Here is a 26082-nt window from a genome sequence, read left to right on the forward strand (position 1 = left end):
GACGCTGAAAAGAAAATGGTATAAGAAACATAAAATTTCTGTTCTATCGTTTTTTTCTCAAACTTGTAGGTGTGTTTCGATCGAAACGACACCAGTAAACTCTTCGAGTAGGTAACATTAATGAATATTTACGACTACCTACACGGTTTACAAAAACTAATGAAAAATTAGCAATAATAGGCTGATGGAACAATACCCACTATGGACTTGGGTACGAAAAAATGAGCAATAAAAACACGCGTTCGAGTGCACTTTACGTTAGAAAAATCAAATAAATTTTCAACTTCTTGACGTTTGCTAATAAATTTTCAAATTTTCGACTACCTATACATATGTATGACAATTAGTGAGATTTCGGTGGTTTCGAAAATATATTATGGGTGTGGTAGGTAGTAAGTATCTATAAAATACAGCAGGACCCTTCTAATAGTTACAGTTCTTGAACATGGATATTTGAACTGTGCGAATGGAGTTTGTGCATTGAAACGAAGCAAGTGTGTCTTCAGGTAATAATATCACTAAGACGATGGTTTAATTGTTTCTTTCGTTCGCATTTGACCGAAATATGTTTTTGGATATTTTTTCGGATTTTTAAAAATTGCAATACCTAATGGTGATTAGAAAATCGGCATCGCTGCGTTTCAAAATATTTCTCGAGTTTCAGAAATGATATTCTTTCGAATTTGGGAAGGAAATATTTTCAAAACAGTAGTTTACTCGAAAGTAAGCGATTTGAAAATTTTTAATTGCTCAGCAGAACCGTAAAAGAGGTCTTGGATTTTGATGGCAATGGCCTAAGTCGACGCAGAATCACAAATACTAAGTATCTTTTGGAACTGGACTATTTTTCCCCAAAAAAAAGTTGGTAGGGGCTAGAGCGAAAAATGCATTATGTTTTCGAAAATTCCTCCAGAAGTTTTTTCTGAAAGACCTTCGACTCGAAATTATAATCTCCACTGAACATTGCACTTTTCAAACACCTGGAACTTCCAGAATGGCTTGAAACCACCTCCAATCAACTCAGCATATTAATATCTGAGTATAAAGTAAATTTTAGATGTCCAACTTTTATCGGGTAAATTTTTTGAGAACATTTTCAACTTTCAAAAATCTGCTGGAGACTTCAGAATTACTCAAGATAATTGTAAATAGTCACAGCTTTCGGTCAACTGTTACCTTAATGATGAAATTGGAGTAATCAAGGGAACTTTTTCACAGATTTTCACACCGTTTTACAATATTTTTCCATTCGCAAAAAAATGGAAGTGTGGAGAATCGTATCTTTCTTATTCTTCGTACTTGAAGCTGCTGTAGCCTTGGATACAGAATGGTGGAAACACGCGACTATTTATCAAATATTTCTAAAATCATTCAAAGACAATGATGGCGATGGGGCCGGAGACATCAAAGGATTAATATCCAAACTGCCTTATCTGACTGAAACTGGAATAGATACGGTTTACATACAGCCATTTTATCCTTCTTCGGGCATCGATGGAGGTTACGATGTAACCGATTACAAAGCGATAGATCCTATATATGGAACGATGGAAGATTTCGAAGAGTTGATGAGAGAAACGAAGTCACGAGGTACCTACTGAGTTAAGCACAGCACAATCACTGAGATTCAAGACTTATTGCACCTACAGGTTTCCAAAATAATTCAGCCGATTTTTTTTGGTTAGGTATACGATGTATAATCGATTTGGTAATCAATCACACCAGCGACCAGCACGAGTGGTTTCAAAATTCTATTAATAAAGTTCATCCATACACGGATTACTATGTATGGGTCAATGCGAAAGGACGCGATAAAGACAACAAACCTATTCCACCGAATAATTGGGTAAAAATTGAGTGAAGATTGAGAGCAAGCAATTTTTTTTTAAATCAATTACGAGGTTCACCGAGTCATTAATTTTCTGATTTTTAATCCCAAATTACAGTTCAGTTTATTCGCTATGAAACAAGATGGTTCTGCTTGGACATGGAACGACCAAAGAAAGCAATTCTATCTGCATCAAGAGAACATACAACAACCAGATTTGAATCTAAGAAACGGTGCTGTAAAAGCAGAAGTAGAGGTTGGTTAAAAGATTTCAACTTTATAAATTTCAATTTACGATCATCCATTTTAAAAATTTTCATTCGATTTCCGATCTTTGCAGAGTATCATTAAATTCTGGTTGGATAAAGGAGTGTCTGGGTTTCGTGTAGACGTACCAATGGCTTTCATGGAAGACCCACTACTTCGAGATAATGGACCAATTAGCCCAACAGCGACACCTTTCACCATATTTTCAGAATGCGAACGTAATCTCAATCATGCCGATACTTTCATATACGTAAGCGAATTGAACGCATTTGTGCAGAAGTACGATCAAGAGAACGAAAAAACGATTCAAACGTAAGTGTTCATTCGTTATTTCCATTCATAAAATTCAAAGAAAAGATTAGGTACCCCTAATTTAAATAAAGATAAATCTTTTTTTTTTTTTTTAAAAGAAGTTTCGACTAACAAGGGAACCTCTTCAGGTATCCGCCTCCGATTTGAACGGGACCGCCATTTTTGAAAAGAGCATGTTCTAAAATCCCCAAATCCAAATTTTCAGCTGCCCAAGTTCATTTTTCGATTTTTGGCGAATTTTTGAAAATCCAAAATTGACTATTTTGGTGATTTATGTTTTTTTTCCAAAAAAGTACGTACATGATCAGTAAAAATGATCAAAATAAATCCTAAAACTGATAATGATCCCCCAAATCCAAATTTCGCCATTTCCAGCCATTCTAGAGCCTCCAGCGCGATTTTTCAATTTCTCCAGAATTTTAAATTTGCTCCAGAAGACGTGAATATGAAGTTGGGCAGCTGAAAATCGAGTTGTGTGTCATACTCGATCTGTTTAATGAATTTATCCACATTTCACCCGATTCTGGAGGAAACACCTCAAGAGTGGTTTTTTGACCAGCTTTTTTTCAAAATAAAAATATGTACAAAAACCAAAAATTTCTCGTTTACGAGAAAATTTTCGAAATTTGCGCGAATCGCAGTATTTTGTCATGAACTAACCCCACGAGGGCGAATGTCGCCATTTCCAGCAATTCTGGAGCCTCCAGCGCGATTTTTCAATTTCTCCAGGGGCTACAGAACGGCTGGAAATGGGGAAATTCACCCTCGTAGGCTTGATTAATGACAAAATACAGCAACTCGCGCGTTTTTCGATAATTTTCTCGCAAACGAGAAATTTTTGATTTTTGAATATTTTTATTAGATACTTATGAAAAAAGCTGGTCAAAAAACCACTCTTGAGGTGTCCGCTCCAGATTCGGCTCAAATGTGGATAAATTCGTTAAACAGATTGAGTATGACACACAACTCGATTTTCAGCTGCCCAACTTCATATTAACGCCTTCTATGAGCAAATTCAAAATTCTGGAGAAATTGAAAAGTAGCGCTGGAGGCTCCAGAATGGCTGGAAATGGCGGAACTCGTCCTCAGGGGGTTTGTTGTGGACGAAATACAGCGATTCGCGCAAATTTCAAAAATTTCCTCGCAAACAGGAAACTTTTGATTTTTTTTGATTTTTTATTATGAAAAAAGCTGGTCAAAAAACCACTCTTGAGGTGTCCCTCCCAAAACAGACTCAAATGTGGAGATCGAGTATAATACACAACTCGATTTTTAGCTGCCCAACTTCATATTCACGCCTTGTGGAGCAAATTGAAAATTCTGGAGAAATTGAAAAATCGCGCTGGAGGCTCCAGAAATGGCTGGAAATGGCGAAATTTGGATTTGGGGGGTTAATATCAGTTTTAGGACTTATTTTGAACATTTTTACTGATCAAGTATGTACTTTTTAAAAAAAAGCATAAATCACCAAAATAGTCAATTTTGGATTTTCAAAAATTCGCCAAAAATCGAGAAATGAACTTGGACAGCTGAAAATTTGGATTTGGGGGTTTTAGAACATGCTCTTTCCAAAAATCGCAGTCCCGTTCAAATCGGAGGCGGACACTTCAAGAGGTTCCCTTGTAAGCATATTTATTTGCGATTAAAAAGCTAGACTTACTGATTGACCCAAATAAAGGGACTTTCTGCCAAAAGTAGATACATATTATGGTAATTTTTAAAGAGGCAGTTTTTTGAAAGAAATGTTGACAAAACATGGGTCTTTTTTACAGTTTTTACAAAAAAAAAGACTTTTCGTAATTTTGACCAAAAAAGTAAGACTTTAAAGCAATTTTGCTGAAAAACCCGAATTTACTCGTAACGTTGACAAAAAATCCGTTTTTCGGGATAAGAAAATCAATACTTTTGGAAATTTCAATCGGAAAAAAGTTAAAATAAATAAGTATTTTTCTCATGTTCAAAAACTTTTTTTCCCTGTCATTTTGGAAAAAAATAGACTTTTTAGCTATTTTGACAAAACATGGCATGTTTACTTTTTATTTTAAAGAGTAGCACTTCTAACAATTTCAGCAAAAAAGTAAAATTTTTTGGATGATGAAAATGTGTTTTTTTTCTTTGCGACAAAAAATCCAGACTTTCTGGAACCATTGATTTAAAAAAAAAGGGGTTCTAAAAATTTTGTTAAAAAGAAGACTTTTTGGCAATTTGATAAAAAAGCAGGCTTTTTAGCAATTTGAAAAAAAAACAGTCTCTTTGATTTTTTGCGACAGAAAAAGCAGGACTTTCTGGAAATTATGACCAAACAAAATGGCCTCCAGCAATTCTGAACAAAAAAACATGTCTTTTTGGCAATCAATTTTGATGCATAAGAATTAGTCAATTTGATAATTCTGACAACAAACAGATCTTTATTCAAAATTCTGATTTAGGTAGGTAATAGGATTTTTTTTAATTCATTCAAAAACATGAGATGTTTAGTACTTTTAGCTTTTAGTCAAATGATGGGTACGATAAGTATGCTTTTTGCTTAAGCAAATGCTTGGAATTTCAAAAGAACGCTGTTTCTGAAATTTTGACATGTTTTAGTTAAATTCTGACAACAACAAAGTTTTATTGGCAATTTTGACAAAAAAAAAGTAGAATCTTTTGAAATTTTGAAAAAAAAGTTTTTTTTTGCAAAAAAAGACGAGTTGATTTTCTAAAAATTTTTATCAATAAAAATGTTTCTTTCTGCAATTTTGGCTAAAAACTGTAGGTACTTTTTGACAATTTTTATCGCGAAAAACGAATTACGTAAGTATTTTGATAATTCTAACAACAACATAGATTTTTATTAGCAATTTTGATAGTAATGTAGGATTTTTTGTAACTTAGAAAAAAAAAACAGTTTCCCTTTGAAAGTTTCAAGTTTTTACTAAATTTCAGTTGTTTTTTTTTTGCAATTTTGTCAAAAAAATAAGGTTTTTTTGGCAATTTTGATTAAAAAAGTACAATAATTTCGATGATTCTTACAACAAACAGATTTTTCTTGGAAATCTCTATAAAAAAACAGTTTTTTTTTGCGATTTTGCCTTAAAACAAGACTTGCTGGATCTTTTCTGCACTTGGAAAGATTTGCAAAATTGGTCATTCAGAAAAATATTATCAACTCGAGATTCATTCATCTGAGAAATTGTATGTATTCGAGGAAATTTTTGGCAACCGTTTTCCCAACAATTTTTGTTGCGTTAGATAGATCCCACAACATGGTCAAATATTCCTTTTATTCAGATATATCCTAGATATGTTTACCACAAGTTCCCAGAGGCTAGATGAAATCCAAAGTATCCGCTCCCCTCCCCATCCATCTAGCTTTAGTACAAATACTGGTTTAAGTGAAGTTATATGTACTCTGTCGATAAGAAACCTCACTCGATAAACCAACGATTTCAATTATTTTATTAATCAGTAATCCCATCCCTCCACCTTCAAATTATTCAATTGTATATGTATTAATTTCTGCACAAAAACAGTAAAACTTTTCAGACCAGTCAGTAAAATAAAAGTAATTTTTAATTCTTGACACAGGCTTCTATCAGGAGAAACATACGGAACCATAGAAAAAGTCGTCCAATATTACGGAACGAAGGAATCCCCACAATTCCATGTGCCTTACAATTACCTTCTTACAGGTTTGAAAACATTTAATAATGCTCAAGATATGAACAATTTGCTTCACACTTGGCTCGATGCTGTTCCCGAAGGCATGACATCAAACTGGAGTGTAAGCTACAGCATGCATACTATATTTTGCAACAATATTACGAATTCAAATAGGGAAATTCTGGTCATGAAAATACCTTGTTTTTTTTACAGTTAGGTAACCATGACCAAGGTAGAATTGCATTTCATTTAGGTGTCGAATATAGCACTATTATTCTGGCATTGTGCACCCTACTTCCGGGAACGTGTTCACTTTACTATGGAGAAGAGCTGGGCATGGGGCAGAACCAGATGGTTCGAGAAAAGGACAAATACTTTAGACTGTTTCATCGTACACCGATGCACTGGGATGATAGTACTAACGCTGGTAATTTAATTTCACCTTAATTCAACTTCTACTAGGTACCTCATCCTTGTAGAGCAGATAATCAAATTACTGTTTTATAGGTTTCACCACTGCCGCCAAGCCTTGGCTGCCTGTACATCCAAATTACTGGAGCACCAGTGTAAAAAGTCAAAAAAGCACACAGACCAGCGTGTTGAATTTTTTTAAAGATTTAATGACCGCTCGAAAAACAGATACAATAAAACACGGTGATCTGAAATTCTATATCGTATCAGAATGGGTATTAGCGTTTACCAGAACTTACAAGGAAACCATTTATATCGCTATGATGAATTTGGGAACGGAATTGGAACCACTTAAATGGACTGGGATGAAGCATCTCCCAGAAACGCTGACTGTAGCAGCTTCCAGTCCTAATTCTTTATATAAAAGAGGGTAAGAAATGGGAGATGCAATCTAATCAACTTGTAGAATTTTTTTATCGTGAGATTAACGATGTCTTGTCGACAATTTTCAGTTTCAACTTGGAAAGGAAATCGGCGGAGTATTTTTTGAGGCCTCATTCTGTTCTTATACTGACCTCTGATTCTGTAGCTCCTGCAGCCCCTGAAAGTGGAAGCGGTTGGACTATACCCCTTATAGTACGAAGTGCTGGCAGATTCTTACGTGGTTGGATTCCATTCTAGCCAGTTCGTGAGATGGATACGAATTACGAACCAACAACTTTCAGATAATATTAAATATTCATTCACAATGCCGAATACATTTACCTTCATTAATATTTTCTTGTTGAATAAACAACAGTGTTTTAATGCTCTTCTTTTTTTAAGTACCTACGTTTATGTTATTTTCATTTTCAACACGTTTTATTCTCAATATTTTATGCAAATTTTGTCGTACCTACTCTTTGACCAATTTTGCTAAAATTTTGCTAGTTTTTTTTCCAGTGATTTTTATGCATTTTAAGTACCTATCTATTTTTATATGATTTTAAAAATATTTAATGACATTTTATGTAGGTAACTTTTGTTAAATTTTTCCCAATTAATGTTTTCATCATTTTTGAGGTTTTCAAATCACGTTGCTTACATTTTTTTCCAAGTTTTGTTCTTCGTACCCCTTCCCCTTCACAGAAATTATGACTACTGAAGGAAAAATTATTTGATCTGGTCAGATCTGAACAGATCTAATCAGATCAAAACTCTGATCTGATTCGATCTGATGTGGTCAAATCCAATCGAACCTTCCCTGTTAGATCTGAAAGAGGACCCAGTTGAATTTGATCAGGTGAAATTGGATTCATCGAATATTCGGATTTGATCCGATTTCAATTTTTTTGGGGGAGGGGCTAGAGGAGGCTTCATGCGAGATACCATCATCTTTTGAGCGATCGAGGAAGATTTTCTTCTAGAAACGGCGGTTTCTCAAAAGAATTCTGACGCAGGAATGAGAAATTTTCAAAAAAATCTCACCAGCTTAGACTTTGGTACTTATTCCATTTTTTAAATTCCATTTCTTAAAATTGTTTACAACTTTATAGAGGCTCACACAAAGAGATTAAGATATGCAGTATGCAGAACCGTAGAAGGGTTTCTCGTACAGAAGAGGGATCATTCAGGATGACTTTAAGCAGAGATGGAAATTTTTAAATTAATCGTCATTTTTTGTTTTTCTTTTCAAATCAGAGGAGAAGGAGATTTTTCAACATGACTGGATCTCAAGTTGGAGAGCTAAAATTTTCAAAAAATTGTTTCCATACATATAAATCGAAATATGCAAAAAAATATGCAGATCAAGGAGGATCAGAGAAAAAGGAAAGAGGATTCCGACCAAAGTGAGCTAAGATCATAATTTTGAGTTGAAAGTCACTCAGAAAAATTCTTAGCTTCAGAGGCGTTCCTGGAGATGAGATAAGTATGGGTTCTCAAAATGAGGGAAATTCTAATGAAATCGTGATTTTTTTTGCTCAAGCCATAGTCCAACCGGTTTTGGGAAATATGATCGGGTTCTAAAATATGATATTTGAGATTCTGCATCGGCCTAAACCAATGTCATAAAAATCCAAGACCATTTTCAGGGTTTTACTGAGCGATTGATTTGCTTAAATTTTTTATTTTTGAGCACATTTGTGTTTTGAAAACTGTTTTCCTCCCAAATATTTCTCACTAATTATGCCAAACCATCCAAATATTATACTTTTCAATTTTGGGAGAGTGAAGAGAGGAGGAGGAGGATGAGGAGGTGAGGGGAGGGGGTGTTTTGGAGTTAAGTAATTCCTAGAAATTGAAAGAATTGAACTGCATGGCAAGGACATTTTTTTGAAATTTAATTTAGAACCCTTCTTATTCTCTCATAAAAAGTTTTGTTTCAAAATATATTGTACTCAAATAAAAAGTATTGTCAAAATTGCACACAAATAAAACATGTCACTTAGTCCGGCATATGACAATAGGAGTAATTGCATCCCCCTGATCCTCCAGGACAACTTTTTTCTTAAAGAGGACATCCTAAGGAACATTTTAAAGCAAACCTTACCAAAAGAAAAGTTGACCTTTCTTACAAAATGGCGGCCATTTTGATTGACAGGTCAGCCGAAATCGCAGATTTTGCGTTTCAACATAGGACTTGCACGAAATTTTTCAAACCTTACAAAAGTAGATCGAAAGATCATGCAAAAATTTATCACCTGTCAAAATTTCAAGTGCTAAAGTGCGTTTTTCGATTTTTGGTGAATTTTTGAAAATCCAATTTAAGTAGATATAAAATGAGGGAAAAATCAAAACTTTACCAAATTGACCAAGAAAGCTGAAATTTGGGATATACCCCTATTTTCGACATGCCAAATCGATTGGAAACGGGTTCAACCCATTTTGAGCAGTTCTGGAGCCTCCAGCAGATTTTTGAAACTCGAAATTCCCTCAAAATTTCATCAAAATGGAGTTGGAAAGTCGAAATTTACCCTGCGAACTAATTTCAATACACGTCACAAAGTCAACTGCAGGTGAATTTCAAGTCGTTTTGGAGCCTCCAGCGACTTTTTGAAAATTTCTGAAGCCTCCAGCAGGTTTTTGAAACTTTAAATTTTCACAAAATTTCATCATTTGGAGATGGAAAGCTGAAATTTACTCTACACTCCACTTTTAACACCCTCTGAAGACGACTTCAGGTAAGTACAAGTCATTTTAGAGCCTCCAGCGACTTTTTTGAAAATTACTGGAGCCTTCAGTAGATTTTTGGAACTTGAAATTTCCCCAAAATTTCATCAAACTGAGATGGAGAGTCGAAATTCATTCTGCAAACTAATTTCAATACGCTACAAAGTTGACTGCTGGTGGATTTCAAGTCGATTTGGAGCCTCCAGTGACTTTTTGAAAGGTTGTATGGCGTTTTTTTGGAAAATTGAAATTTCCTGAAAGTAGCTGGAAGCTTCAAAACCATTTGAAACCACCATGTAGTCTGCGAAATAAATTTCAGCTTGCCAACTCCATATTATAAATTAATGTTGCGGGAATTTCAAGTTTCAAAAATCTACTGGAGGCGCCAGTAATTTTCAAAAAAGTCGCTGGAGGCTCTAAAATGACTTGAACCCACCTGAAGTCGTCTTCAGAGGGTGTTAAAATTGGAGTGTAGAGTAAATTTATTTTAAGCTTTTCATTTCCATTTGATGAAATTTTGTGAAAATTCAAAGTTTCAAAAATCAGCTGGAGGCTCCAGAACTTTTCAAAACGGGTTGAAACCGTTTCTAATCGATTTGGCATGTCGAAAATAGGGTATCTCCCAAATTTAAGCTTTCTTGGTCAATTTGGTAAAGTTTTGATTTTTTCCCTCATTTTATATCTACTTACCTAAATTGGATTTTCAACAATTCACCAAAAATCGAAAAACGCACTTTAACACTTGAAATTTTGACAGGTGATATATTTTTGCATGATCTTTCGATCTACTTTTGAAAAGTTTGAAAAATTTCGTGCAAGTTCTATGTTGAAACGCAAAATCTGCGATTTATTGGCTGATCTGTCAATCAAAATGGCCGCCATTTTGTAAGTAAGTCCAACTTTTTTTCGGGCAAGTTTGCTCTAAAATGTTCCTTACGATGTCCCCTTTAGGAAAAAAGTTGCCCCGGAGGATCGGCGGGGGGGGGGCAATTACATCTATTGCCATATGCCGGACTAACTTATTTTTCAATTTTTTCCATTTTGGAAACCCCTTAAAAGTTATAAGCGTTCAATTTTCGGCAATAGAGCTGTATGAACGAAGCTGGGGCGAAAGAAAAATGAATATGTAATTTAGTTGTGACTTCTGAGAACGTTTCCTGATTACAAATTTTTCGTAAAAACGTGAAAAACATTTTGACTTTTTTTGGAAATTGTTTTTGGAAATTTGGGGCCCAAAGGTGGCACCAAAGTAATAATCAGTCATCAAATCGCCTTCGACGTTTAATTCGATTCTATTTCTAATTAACTTGGAATATAGCAAAAAAAACACAAAAAAACCAAAAAAACGCCAATTCACGAATTTTAAAGCGTGTCAAATCAAGAAACCAATGGACTGGTGCTTTTAAATTCGAAACACAACATTTTTTCTCAAAGTGACCCTACTTTGGGAGCCGTAGGGGGTTGCAATTTTTTTGGGATTATTTCAAAAAATCTTTTTTGATTTTTGATCCACCCTACAACACATCCTTTGAAAAAAGTTTAGAAGTGAAGTGAAATAGTTTCGCTTCTCCAGGGACATAATTTCTTTCTAAGCCAGTTTTGCTTAGTGAAAGACAATTCTGTTACATAATGTAGGGGTATCTCATTCACAAAATTAGGTAGTTACTCGAATCAAAGGGCAACGTACCCAAGTAAAACATTAACATAGGTACACACTACAAATATGTACTACATACATAACATAAAGCAATAGTAAGTAGGTATATAAGGATTACCTAAACATAAACTCCTACACGGCTTGACTCGTTCTCCAGTTAAACCGCATTTTGGCGAATATAATGAGCACAAGAACAACGACGCTAATTGGTAACATCGGACGTTGGTTATAGCTTCGAAACTTTCTAAATCCTATAAAATCCAACACCACCATCGCCTTAATATACCTCATCGATTCACTACCGGACGTTTAAATTATAAGAATGCAAAAAAAAAAAAAAGCAAAATATTAGATAGGTAGGTAGGTAATCTCGTTTACCATTTCAGCTTCATGTTCTCCGGTGTTGAAAAAATTCGGCAACATGGTGTAGTTGTATGGCACGTGATTATCTAGACAGAAACGAACTGCTAAGGGAAAACAGTAGAAACCTGTGGAATAAAAATAACACCACCATTATTTTGTTAGCTCATAATTTTGAGACGTACATATATAGGAGAAAAAAATTCTTCACAATTGCCCCATCCAATACCTATACAACCCTGCTTTCTTCCCTGCTTTCTTCTTTCCAACCCAAAATCCACTTATAAATATTAAATTTTCATTTATTTTCGCAGACACAGTGGTCAAAAAATATAAAAGTTTTCACGCCACATGCCAAAATTATAAGCGTGGAGATTCCAAAATTCCCAATAGATTAGGTTCTTTGTAATCTAAATCACTCAAGTATACGGAGTCTTCGGTTTGCTTACCGAATTCGTTAACTGCGTGATGATATTCGGCGTAGTAGGTATTAACAGGTCGATGCGAAATATTGTGTACATTTATCGTAGTGTAATTTATGTACTTGACTGTCGTTACTGTCGGGTAGGCTGCAAAAAAAAACACACACAAAAAACAATCAAAACAAAATTAAGTATACGATGAAATAACACGTCTATGGAAATTGTAGGTATTTAACTTGGATTTGGAAAGAATTTGTACTAAACTCTTCTCCCTTCGAACCGAACTTAGGATCTTTTCCATCATCCCTGAAAACCTACACACGCCAGCGAACCGAGGCTGCACCCCACGACCTTTTTAATAAAAATGCCATTACCTCTGCCTCATCACTTAAATGTTTTTGTTGAGCGACTAGAAGGCCACTGTCGTCTCATTCCGCCGAGGATTTTATCAGTATTATTTTTTATTTACCGACTCGACGTTTCGCTAGCTTTAAAAATCAACTTCCCCTCGGAAAATTTTCCCATTCGATGGCGACAAAAATTTCAAATTTAAATCGTCTACATTGTGAAATTATTTACGAGCACGTTTTTTCACAATCAAGGCCATCGAAATGGAACACGACAAAGAAAAAAATAAACAAATTTTTCCCCCTCGGAAGCTGAGAGAAAAAAATGGTAGGCATTTTTCCAAAGCGGCGACGAAGGTGAAGGTCGCCTATACAAAAAAGTTACGCGTCACCGAGAAACACGAGCTCGAATAAAAATCAACACCCTGCGACACGAAGGAAATAAGAGCAAGACATCTAGGAGGAAAAAAAAGTAATGGTCGTTGTTAGCGAAGTATAAATAACGTAAAACCAATTTACAATAATTGAAGCTTTTATTACACGACCCTTGTCACAAGATTTCAAATGAATTCGTTTTCCCAACAAGGCGGAGCAGCGCAGCGGTGCAATGACGAGTATTACCAGCCATCCCTGGGTAACACTGGCTGTCAGTTTTTATCAACAAAACCAACGATACCAGGTTTCGATACGGTTCGCCAAACCTGTGTACTATTCTCTTAAGAATTGTTAGAGTACGATGTGTCGATATTGGTGGCGAATATTGGATACTGGGTACTCGATTTCGGCCCATATTTTTACTCGTTTCGTATTCCTGAGTTGTGTAGTACGAAGTGTGCGATGCAGTCGTAATTTTTTATGATCAATTGAAGCAATTTTTTTTCTTTGTTGTGGTGGGTGTCTTGTATTATTAGAGCTATACAAATGAGAAAAATTCCACCTATTGATGAAATAACACATCATGTGTCACATTAGGGTAACTCTGGAGGGAAAAAAAGTTGAAGGATTTTGACCAAATTCAGCCAAAACCTTCGTTTTGAGTTGAAAGTCATTCACAAGGGAACGTTGTCAACTCGTTACCTCCGGATTTTGCTAAAATTTGGCTCACCGAAAGTTCACGTTACTCTCACCTCAGAACCAAATTTTCAATAGTTAATGTTGATTTCAGTGTTTTTTGGAGCAGTTCCAATGTGCTGGAAAAAAACTAATTTCTGCTGGAGGCTTCAGATTGACTCGAAAATGGTCTCAATCGATTTTGAGGGTCAATTTTAGGGCATAGGTGAAATTTCGAATAGTTTCCTTCAGAAATACAGGGTACTGGATTTTTTGAAAATATGGGATATTCAACTTATAAAAAAATACACGTGTGAACTCGTAACTCGGATTCGCGATTTAACCACCCTTACTGATTAAGAATATCGAACTCATGTTAGGATTAATATTTCAGCCACCGAAGTTGATTATAACGTGTTCTGGAGCGATTTCAGTGTGCTGGAGAAAAACTAATTTTTGCTGAAGGCTCCTGATCGTCTCAAAAATAATTGCTGCAATCGATTTGGGAGATCGATTGTAGTATTAAAATCAGATTTCAGATTTTCATTTAGTGGCTTACCATTTTTACAAAAACCTCACCAGTAAATTGGCCACTTCAGCCATTTTCAAAAATTCGCCAAAATTATTCGGAAAATCAATTTTGGCAGCTGAAAATTTAGTTCTGAGGTAGGTATGGATGACATGAACTTTCAGTGAGCCAAATCTCAGCTCAATCGGAGATGTCAGAGTGACAAGGTGCTCTTGTCAGAAAAATTTCAGCTCTGGAGGTGCCCCTCAAGGAGAAATATGAATCCTTACAGAAGGGTGATTTTTGAAAAAATCACGCTTTTTTGTGTGCTCTAGTCCCTATTCAATAATATTCGAGTTTCTGTGTTGACCTAGGTCATTGACATCAAAATCAAAGACCTTTTTCAGGGTTTTTCATTGACAAAGGATGCTTCTCAACCTGTGTAAAAATTTTTGAATCAGGCAAAGGGAAATCGAAAAAGGGCCCTGAATTACACCAGAAATGACAATTTCAGCCACTGAAATAATTCATTTTATGATTTTTGGGAAAGGAGGAGTATCGATAAGGCCATTTTTTGGCCCCAGACAGTTATCGACTGAACCACTCTTAAATTTGTTGAAATAAATGCCCCAAATACGAATCCGTGGTTAGTTGACCCAAAATGACCATTTTTTGGGCTCCAGGGGTCCACAAAGTTCCGAATAAAAAAATAATTTTTGGAACCACTGAGCTTTTTTGGGCCAAATTCCGAAGTAAAATCTCAGAATTTGGCCCAAAAAACCTCAATTTTGAAAGTTACTGGTAAAATCGAGTGAAAAATCATCGAGCTCTTGCTAGTGTGTTCCAAATGTAAATTCTTCGATTTATTTGAAAAAATATGCATAATCGTCTTTTTCAGGGGTGCCCAAAATGGGGGGCTCTAGAAAAAGGGTTCGAAATTACGAATATACAGGAAGCTTAATTAAACTTTTTCACCTAGGTAATTGAATATATGCCTCAAAACGTTACGTTTGGCGCAAATCGCAGGTTTCCAGCTATCCAGGGGTTCCCAAAAAATCCAAATTACAAAAAATTGAAAATTTGGATTTTTGAGTACCAGCGCAAAATTTTATTGAGCTCAAAATTTGGTACGATGGAGGTCTTTCAGATACTAATAAACTGTAAAAAGCTTTTTAGGAAGGTTCAAAGGGGTAGGGTCAAAATAGTGGTTCAAAAATTTTTCAAAAATGAAAACCCCTCAATTTGTGCCCCTGAGGGTTGAAAATGGAAAAATTGTGTCGTATAACGTTTAACACGGGTTCAAACATGCAGATATTTTACGTTGAAAAAGTTTTTGAAAATAATACTCAGTGGTTCCAAAAATTATTTTTTTATTCGCAACTTTGGGGACCCCTGGAGCCCAAAAAATGGTCATTTTGGGTCAACTAACCACAGATTCGTATTTGGGGCATTTATTACAACCATTTAAGAGTGGTTCAGTCGATATGTCTAGGGCCAAAAAATGGCCTTATCGATACTCCTCCTTTTAACAAACCCAAATTCGGCTCATTTCTAAAGGAAATAAAACAACAAAATTTGATAAAATTGGTTTATAAAAGGCTGAAATTTGGCATGTGTTCCATTTTCAACAAACTGAGTCGATTGCTGATGGTATTCAAACAGTTCGGAGTCTCAAGTGGAATTCGATGAATTTTTTTTTTCATTTAAAAAATAATAAATATGTGCCTAAATCGATCGAAAAGACAGGAATGATCTGGAAAGGTTTCTCAAGGGGGGGGGGCAAATCGCTGGAAATGCCAGCTCTTGTAACAAAAATTTCCAACTTCACCAATTTAAATTTTGCTAATGTTTTTTTTGCTTCATAAACTCAAGAACAAGGTCGAATATTTTGAGTTTTCATTTTTTTTAATTTTTGGAAAAGACAGATGAATTGGCTCGAGCGAAGCGAGGGTAAAAACGTGAAAATTTCAATTTCAAAAAAGTAAAAACACTATTAATGTTTTTTATGTAAGAAGTTTAGTCCTTATTTTTTTAGCAAGAAAATTTTAGAATTTAAGGGGTCTTTGTCATTATTTTTTTTTGGTAATTTTGGGGAAAAAATCTGATTTTATTTTGTACTCGTAATTTTGACGAAACAGGCAAATTTTTGCAGTAAAAATGCAACACTTTGTAGAAACTTTGGCCATCTTGACAAGAAATGGATTCTGTTTACCACAAAAACGAGTTTTTCTGCAAAAAAAACTTGCTAGAAATTTTGACAAAAAACAAAATTTTTTCGCAATTTTGGCTCATGATAAAATTTTATAAAATTCAATTTTGAGAAAAACACTAATTTTTTGCAATTTTGACAGAAATACGAAATGGTTTGGTGATAGAGAGCGAGTATTTATGAAAAATTCAGATGAAAAAATTAATTTTGACAATTTTGGCAAAAAAGGCGACTGTTTGGCAATTTTGATAAAAAAAAAACTGAATACGTTTTTTTTTAAATTTTGATTTTGAAACATACTATAAGGAAACAGACCCGAGCGAAACGAGGCCAGAATCTTTTCAAAATTTGTACTTTGAAAAGTAAAAAATAAAATGAAATCAATTTGAGGAGTTAAGTCTATATTATTTTTTTAGCTTCAAAACTTTAGAATTTTAATTGTTTTTGTTTTAGAAATTGTAATAGGGAGACAGGAAAGCAAACAGTCCTGAGTGAAATGAGGACAAAAGCTTTGGAAAAATCCAATTTCTAGTGGTAAAAAAACAGTATTTTCTGTGTTTTTTATGGAAAGTGTTGGAGTAAATGCATCTTTACCCATCCGGGTACCCAAAATGGCCCTACTTTCCCTATGGAGACCCTTGGCTTGGGGAAAGTGGGGTCGTTTTGGGTAACTGGGCGGTTAAATACGTAATTATCCCAACCATTGGCGCCCCACGTTGGGCGCCAATGTTGCGGGTGTTTACGTCTTTCCCCAGTCTAGCCCCCCCCCGAATTTGGTCCTTTCCGTTCCCTATGGGGTCTCTAAGCCTGGGATTTTACAGGCTAACGCCTTCTGACATAATAGTCCGGCATGTGACAATAGGAGTAATTGCACCCCCTGAATTTCGATTCTCCATCTCAGTTTGATGAAATTTTGGGGAAATTTCAAGTTTCAAAAATCCACTGGAGGCTCCAGTAATTTTCAAAAAAGTCGCTGGAGGCTCTAAAATGACTCGAACCCACCAGAAGTCGTCTTCACAGGGTGTTAAAATTGGAGTGTAGTGTAAATTTCAGCTTTCCATCTCCATTTGTGTTATTCCGCAGGTAAAGGGCCCATTTGGTCGATATTGAGTTAGGGGTGGGGGGGGGGGGTAAAGTAGACCTCCAGAGCAATCATATGAGCTGGATAGAAGCCCAAAAAGTGCAAAAAAAACCTCCAAAAAAAATCCAGAACTAAAAATTTGAAAAACTCAACTTTTGAGAAAATTGCCTTCAAAGTTTTTTTTCTGAAAAAAACTGAAATTTCACGTAATCCGAAAACCTTTATACCTAAAATTGAAGATTATTGTTTCTGATGTCAAATATTACTACCCACCTGCAATAGCGATTTTTTTTACTCAATATTTTCATGTTTATGAGTATTTTAAGCCTGAAAAACAATGATTAATAAATTTAAATTTTGCATAAAAATTCATTACTCTGTTCAAAAGCAGAAAAAAAAATGATTAAATTACATTTTCTGTCAAAATTCAACTTGTAAAAATAAAAATCATGAAAAAAAATTTTCAAAAAATTTCTTCCCCGGGCGCGATTCGAGCCCAGACCTCTTGCTCCGCAATCCGTTATCAGTGTCACACAGCTAACGCTGCACCAACGTAAAACGTGTTTTTGAATGGTATACATGTTGCCCCTCGCAACTAGGTGCAGTATAATTTGTAGGGTATTTTTTTGGAAGCGAATTTACTGCTAAAAAGCAAAAACGACCAAATGGGCCCTTTATAGAAAAACTTTGGTTCCGTTTTTCTCTGCTTGGGGCGCACCTGCGGCCTTGATACTTCGACACGAGATAGTCGGATATGTTCTACATCGAAATCCATCAAAACCTCGATTTTCGATTTTTTCAACTGTTTCACTAAAAAAACAATTATCTCGATAAATAGAAACGACCAAATGGGCCCTTTACCTACGGAATGACACATTTGATGAAATTTTGTGAAAATTTAAAGTTTCAAACATCTGCTGGAGGCTTCAGGAATTTTCAAAAAGTCGCTGGAGGCTCCAAAACAACTTGAAATTTACCTGCAGTACTTTGTAGCGTATTGAAATTAGTTTTTAGAATAAATTTCAGCTTCACAACTCCAATTTAATAGAATTTTGTGGGAATTTCGAGTTTCAAAAATCTGCTGGAGGCTCCAGAACTGCTCAAAACGGGTTGAAAATGTTTCCAATCGATTTGGCTTGTCGAAAATAGGGTATATCTCAAATTTCAGCTTTCTTGGTTAATTTGGTAAAATTTTGATTTTTTCCCTCACTTATTTTGGCCTAAAATTTGATTTTCAAAAATTCACCAAAAATCGAAAAACTCACTTTAGCACATGAAATTTTGACAGGTGATAAATTTTTGCATGATCTTTCGATCTACCTTTGTAAAGTTTGAAAAATTTCGTGCAAGTCTTATGTTGAAACGCAAAATCTGCGATTTCGGCTGACCTGTCAATCGAAATGGCCGCCATTTTGTAAGTAAGGCCAACTTTTTTTGGGCAAGTTTGCTTTAAAATGTTTTTTAGGATGTCCCCTTTAAGAAAAAAGTTGTCCCGGGGGATCGGCGGGGGTGTGCAATTTCTCCTATTGTCATATGCCGGACTATAAGTCCAACAAGTGAGACAACCCCAATAAACCATACAGACACAGAGAACCGGTGTGATGCTTTATTGGTCTAAGTTGTGCACTGGGTACTGAACGTATACCTGACAATTGCCAGAATCTGCAGAGCGTCTGTTACTGACCTGTGGCCACAGCGTAAAACAACCATTCTCCTATATGAGAAGTAACTAACTGCACAGAGGCCACAAACTGCGGCTCCGGCTCGAGGCTGTGCCTCTATGGTACTAAACCACTAGAGGGCGCTGAGCTTCCAGAGAAAGCTCAGTGTAGCCTACGCCTGAGCATAAAGTTCCCAGCACTGGTGGATAACTTGGAGTCCAATGTCCCTACAACAATGGGGTGTAGTCTAATAATTTTTGGGAGTCAAAATTTTAGAATTTGAATGATGTATTTTTTTCTAGAAATTTAGATGGTGAAACTGAAAATCAAACAGGCTCAAACGAAGCGAGGGTAAAAGCTTCTAAAAGCTGAATTCGTATTTAGTTTATTTCAAGTTAAATATTTTCTGAATCTAAATGGCAGTTTTTTAGAAATTTCAATTCAGAACAACAAGATTACGTAAGTAGGGTCACGGGTGGTTAGTTGTCAAAAAAAAAAGTTTTTTGAAGTTTCTGAAGCCATTTATGAATATTTCTTCACCGTTTTGGGCTCATTTGAAAGCTTGATTCCTTGCGCGTGTTTTCTTTTTTTAAAATTGAATTTTGGTTCATGTGATGAATAGTTAATGGTGGATTTAGTGAGATACTTTTTTGTGACAACTAACAACCACCCCTGTTGTAAGTTGTCAAACACGCATTCATTATTGATAAAAAAAACTTACAATTCAATTTTCAAAAATTTTCAGAAAGAAAACACGTGAGAAGGACTAAACTTATAGATAAACCAAAGAACTTGAAAGAATATCCATAAACAACTTAAAAATTGACTGGTCATTCTTTGAATTTTTTTTTGCATAGGTAAATCGATCAATTCAACTTTTTATTCGTTTTATACAAATGAAAGGCAGAAAAAAAATGATTCAATAATGCAATAGATAATTTTCTGAAAATATTGTTCCACTTTGATGCATATTTTGGTAAACTGTCTCATTGACAACTAACAATATTCCCTTTTTTGACAACTAACAACTTCTCGTTTTTCATCATTGTACCAAAAAATTTTATTCATTTCAAAATTTTTTGTAATTGAACATGTGATTACTGAATCCGTGATAAAATTTCCTTTAAATTGATGTATAATTTATTTACTTTTGACAAATTTTTGATGTTTAAAAACGAAAAGTTCCAATTTAACATGTGTAACTTCGCACCTGTAAAATCACTTTTTTCAAAACTGTATCCCCAAAAAAATAAAAAGCTATATTGCCAATTTTGCATGTTGGAACATTAGTAGGTATAGCATGAAGTTATTATGAAGGTTTTGTGTGGATAGCGTTCATGTATCCTTTTAAAAACGCAATTTGACAACTAACAATTATTGACAACTAACCACCCGTGACCCTACATATTTTTAAAAATATGAAGTCAATTTTTCCTCCCTTGGAATTTTTTGAATTCAGTCAATTTTCAAACTTTCTTCAAAACAATGGAATAATTTTCTATAATTTTGCCATCATCATAAAATTAGCCAACTTTTAGTTAACTTTTCAATTGTTAAAAAAAAATTGACATGAGTTGTAAAAATGATGAAATTGTCTATTTTTGTAGTCAATTTTTGAATTTTTTTCTGAAAAGATGACTACAAAACAGAAAATTTCATCATTTTTGCAACTTAGGTAGATAAAATTTTCCAAAAAAATATAATTTTGAAAATCAAAATATTTGTTTTTTATTTTGAAAAAACCTTGTAAAATCGAAAAATCATTAAATTTTTGGAGAATTCTCATAAAAATAGCGAAAAGTGTGAAAAAATGCTCCAAAGAAAATAAAAAACCACGTGAAATATGTATGAAAACCACCAAAACATGCAAAACTATGTGAAATGAAAAAGGACTCAAAATTCCGTAACTTTCCTGAAACGTAAAAGTATTTCATCACTTTTGAAAACCAAAGATCATGAAAAAAATATGGCCCTGTAGATTACACTCTCAGCTTTAAAAATAACCAATTCACGACAAAAAAAACATCACACGCGTTGTTTTCAAATTTCATCTGACTCACTTACACAGATACCTGAAAAATACCTCTATTTTTAAAACCCAGCCATAGATAAACATCTCGTTTTACACAAGCGTGTTCAACAAGTAGTCTAATTCAAGATCGGCGGAACCGTTACCGTTGTTTATTATCATTAAAAAGGCAATTCTTTTCAATACGCGAGTATAATAAATTGCGTGGCTTAATTTTCAAACCGTCGAGCACGTCTTTTTCCCCCCAGCTCATCACGAAATCAACAAAAGCAGGAAAAGGAAAACCTCGGTTGAAAAATGACTGACCGTCGCAAACGATTAGTATACCTACGTAAATTCATCGCGACGCAGAAAAAAAAAAAAAAGTAACAGACGTTTGGCAGAGAAGAGTAAATTCTCTTTTCAAGAAAAATACATAGAAAAGTCCATCTCGTCACTTTAAAATATATATTCGAATTGAAAACGTAAGTAATTCTCTTACCTCTGAAATAACACGCCAAAGCTCCGGCTACCGCCAGTAAAACAATCACGTTGATCACGATTTGCACAAATTGGAATTTTAATTCGCTTCTCGAAAGATACGAGGTACTTTTTTCGTTTCTAATTACCTGCCACACAGAAGAAAAAATAAATAAATAAATAAATATGGAAAACTAATCTTCTTAGAAAGGATTGAGAAAACTGATAAATCATTCAAAAAAGAAGAAAAACGGCCGCGAATCTCTTTTTAAATTAATACCCCGCGCTACCATTTATATGGACGGCTATAAATTCTATTAATATTTCCTTTTTATTGCACTTTTTTCCCGCTCTTTATTTGCTTTTTTTTCACAAAAAAAAAATTCTCAGTCAAAATAATTCCCTATAATGCTACGTGATATAGATACAATTACGAAATTTAAATCTCTTTATTTCGTTCTTTTTGAAAAATTTTCCATTTTTTTCAACGTAATAATCTGAGAAATTCCCAAGGTAAATTCAATCAGGATATTTATTTGCACGAAGATTTTCTCAGCAATGGAATAAAATAACGAATTGTGGGACGACTTTAATACACTCTTTGAATTTTTTTTTACTAATTCTGTCAAGTTCGATTCCCCCTCCCCCCTCCCTGCAGAAAAAAATACGTTTCGTATAACGATAAAAATACGTAATTTTTATACTACGAAGAGGAAAATAACGGTAAATAAAATAAAGAACAGGAAACGAGCACACAGTAGAGATAATTTAATTAGAATTGTAAAACGAAATAAGCAAAAGAATAAAAAAAATAGTGGAAATTTCAATTTCGGTAAATTTTTTAAAAGAAGATGAATGAAGGTCGTTAAAAAATTTTATTTCTTTTTCCGCCAACGAAAGGTTTCTCTCGAGCTGAATTTACGAACTATAGAATAGCTTCGAGTTTCGCTATCGTTGGTTTCTTTTTATCGTATAGAAAATCGATTTCGAAATAAAAACCTATTTTTTTCTCTCTCTTTTGCTCGATATACCAGTTAAATAAATTAAATAAATAGAAAGTATAGGTAGAAATACCATAATTTACCTTATGCTGATAGGGTAGATTGGCTCCTTGCTGATAATCGACGACAGTTTGGAGACCACCGGGCGTAGATTGGCTTTTAGTGAGATCAGGAGGCGATAGGTTTTTATTATCTTTAGGCATAGCGAATTCGTTAATATCGGAGAAAAGCTTATCGGTGATAAATTTACGTTTCGAGTGTCGATTGGTCGAGTGTGTTTTGACTTTGGGCAGCAAAGGACTCTCCAACGATCTAATTAGATAACTAGGAGAAGACGTTTGACTGATACCGCCATCGCTACAAGATAAAGTCGAGTCGTGTCTAACGGACATTTTCGATATGCTACCAAAATTGGGCGAATCTGCGTCATCGATGACTTGATTCGTGTACGTGTGAATCGGTGGAGGTATCTTCTTGCCACTTTTTCTCCTAACGCTGGAGAAAGTCTCGGCTGAATCGTCTGGATTCGAACTGGTAGGCGTTGATACCTTGGGGAACTTGAAGTAGCCTTCTTCGGCGGTGGACTTGTTTTGTAAATTGTTAAACAGGGCTGCATTTTGAAGCGGGGTCAAGGTCTTGACTTCGGTGAAAGCGTTACTTTGCAGTTTCTGTTGCGGATCGGTTCTTTGAGCCTGGAACTTGGCGCCGGTTTGATCACAGTTTTCTACTGGTTCTTTTGTTTCAGCAGCAGCGTTGGAGGTGGCAGCAGCGGTAGCGTTGGTTCGCGAGAATGAGCCTCGTTTCGATGTCGATTGGGGTGGAGGTGGTAATTTGACTGTAATGTTGCAGGTGGTGGTGGAGGTGGTGGAGGTGGTGGTTTTGGTGGTAGATGATGATGAAGGATCGCTTGTTGATACTGTTGAGGAAGATGATGATGATGATGGAATGATATTATTTGTTTTGGCGAATGTGCTGGCTGGTGGTGGGGTTTGGGGCGAAGGGCTGTCTTGTGATTTTCGGATGTTTTTACGTTCAGGTATGGCGGGTGCTTTTTGGACACGGGCTGGAACCGGAGGAGGTACCGGACTGATTTGCTGAAATCAGAAAACATAGGTACAAGTTATTAGTAAATATGTATAGGTGAGTTTTTTTCATTTTTGTTTATATTCTGATGGCATATGGATTAATTGTACCCGCTCCCGATCCTCCGGGATAACCTTTTTCTTAAAGGGTATATTCTAATGAATATTTTAAAGCCTACTTGCCAAAAAAAAAAGTTGGTCTTACCAATGTAATGGGGCTATTTTGATTGACAGGTCAGCCGAAATCACAGATTTTGCTTTCCAACATAGGACTTGCATGAAATTTTTTAGAATGAACTAAGCTGGATGAAGAGAGGAGCATGCAAAAATTCATCACCAGCCGAAATTTCAAGTGTTGAAGTGCAAGTTTCGATTTTTGGAAAATTTTTAAAAATCAAATTCAAACCAAAAATGAAAAAGAAATCATAATGTTTCCAAATTAACCTAAAAGTATGAAATTAGGCATAATGCCATATTTTCGACCTTGCTAAATCCACCAAAAACGATTTCAAGCCAGTTTGAGCAGTTTTGAAGTCTCCAGCAGATTTTTGAAATTTGAAATTTCCACAAAATTTCATCAAAAATGCAGTTGGAAAGCCGAAATTTATTCTGTAAACTAATTTCAATACGCTATGAAGTTGACTGCCGGTAAATTTCAAGTCGTTTTGGAGCCTCCAGCGATTTCCAAAAAATCACTGGAGGCTCCAGCATATTTATTAATGCTTGAAATTTCCATAAAATGTTACCAAACAGAGATGGAAATCTGAAATGCACTCTACTCTCCATTTTCAACACACCATCTAGTCGCTGCAGGTGAGTTCAAGTTATTTTGGAGCCTCCAGCAAATTTCTGAAGAAAATTGAAAGCTCCATGGGAGCTCTGAAATAGCCCAATAAAAATTACTCTTGAAACAGAACCTAGAAACCCACATGTGCTTCTTTGATCTTGAGAAGGCGTACAATCAAGTACAAAGGAAGAAGTTGTTCAAAATCCCGAGGAAAATCGAAGTGAATGAACCAATACGAGTAGTACTCTTAATTGCAGAAGTATACATGGATAATGTAATAAGGGTAAGATCTGGAAACATGTCAGAAGCAAAGAAGATAGGAAGAGGAGTAAGACAGGGATGCCCAATGTCATGTAGCCTGTTCAACGTCTACTTTGACCATTGACGACATGATTAAAGAATGGCTGAAAACCAAGCCAAAAGGACTACACATCAATGACACCCATGTCAATACCCTGCTATTCGCTGATGATCCTGTGGCCTTTGCTGACAACAAAGATGACTTGCAGAGAGCGATGTACTACAGCCTACAGAAAGTAGCAGATAAATACAGAATATGAATCTCGTTGTCAAAAACAAAGGTGATTGCCTTTGAGGGGGAAGAGCCAATACGCAGTAAAATTGTTATAAATGGACTGCCAGAAGAACAAGTCAGAAGCTTTGAATATCTTGGATGTGAGCTATCATATGAAGGAGAAGTTGACACACGACTTCAGATCAATAAATTCCTGAGAGTAAGCGGAGCGATAAACCGAGCCATTCCTCCAAGAAAAGGCAGAGCCGAAACTGGAATAAGAATCTACAATATGCTGGCAAGACCAATGCTGTTGTATGGAAGCAAAACATGGACGATGAGAAAATAATTAGTTTGGCGATTTTTACAAAAAATGAGATTTTTTGCTATTTTTGGCAAAAAAATCAAACTTTATCATTCACAACCGATTGGCAATTGAACAAACTGACTGATTTCTAGGTGAATCATTGTCGAACGAATTGATTCGTATAAATGGCTCGTTTGCGAACGAATCGATTCGTATAAGTGAGTCGTTCGCGAACGAATTGATTCATTTACTCAATTTTTGATAAATCATTCGCGAACGAATTGATTTTCATAGGTGACTCGTTCTCGAACGAATCGATTCATTTATTCCATTTTTGATGAATCATTCGCGAACGAGTTGATTCGTATAAGTGACTCGTTTGCGAACGAATCGATTCATTTACTCAATTTTTGGTGAATCATTCAAGAACGAATTGAATAATTTTTAGTGAATCATTCGCAAACAAATTGTTTTGTATAAGTGACTCGTTCGCGAACGAGTTGATTCTCATAAGTGACTCGTTCTCAAACGAATCGATTCATTTATTCAATTTTTGATGAATCATTCGCGAATGAGTGGATTCGTATAAGTGACTCGTTCGTGAACGAATTGATTCATTTACTCAATTTTTGATAAATCATTCGCGAACGAATCGATTCATTTATTCCATTTTTGATGAATCATTCGCGAACGAATTGATTCGTATAAGTGACTCGTTCGTGAACGAATCGATCCATTTACTCAATTTTTGGTGAATCATTCAAGAACGAATTGAATAATTTTTAGTGAATCGTTCGCAAACAAATTGTTTCGTATAAGTTACTCCTTCGTGAACGAATTGATTCATTTACTCAATTTTTGATGAATCATTCGCGAACGAATTGATTCGTATAGGTGACTCGTTCGTGAACGAATCGATTCATTTGCTCAATTTTTGGTGAATCATTCAAGAACGAATTGAATAATTTTTAGTGTATCGTTCGCAAACAAATTGTTTG

The 26082-nt window shown here is 35.2% G+C and overlaps 2 protein-coding genes across 2 annotated transcripts in view; one reads left to right on the top strand and one right to left on the bottom strand.

The window, feature by feature from the left end:
* Window positions 1-26082, bottom strand: part of LOC135846721 (uncharacterized) — a 127434-nt gene that overhangs the window by 16386 nt on the left and 84966 nt on the right. The window contains exons 4-8 of the mRNA XM_065365975.1: window positions 22478-23488; window positions 21416-21542; window positions 12077-12196; window positions 11646-11755; window positions 11386-11518 (exon numbers count right to left, since the gene is read on the bottom strand). Of these exons, the coding sequence (XP_065222047.1) occupies window positions 11386-11518; window positions 11646-11755; window positions 12077-12196; window positions 21416-21542; window positions 22478-23488 (1501 nt within the window). The remainder of the gene's footprint in view (window positions 1-11385; window positions 11519-11645; window positions 11756-12076; window positions 12197-21415; window positions 21543-22477; window positions 23489-26082) is intronic.
* On the top strand, window positions 1260-7141 carry LOC135846817 (maltase 2-like). The gene is made up of 8 exons (XM_065366109.1): window positions 1260-1590; window positions 1686-1846; window positions 1947-2084; window positions 2169-2407; window positions 5975-6170; window positions 6263-6476; window positions 6557-6890; window positions 6973-7141. The coding sequence occupies exons 1-8, from the start codon at window positions 1260-1262 to the stop codon at window positions 7139-7141; spliced, it is 1782 nt and encodes a 593-aa protein (XP_065222181.1).

The sequence above is a fragment of the Planococcus citri genome, chromosome 5 (genome assembly GCF_950023065.1).
Source record: "Planococcus citri chromosome 5, ihPlaCitr1.1, whole genome shotgun sequence".
Taxonomy (NCBI): Eukaryota; Metazoa; Arthropoda; class Insecta; order Hemiptera; family Pseudococcidae; genus Planococcus; species Planococcus citri.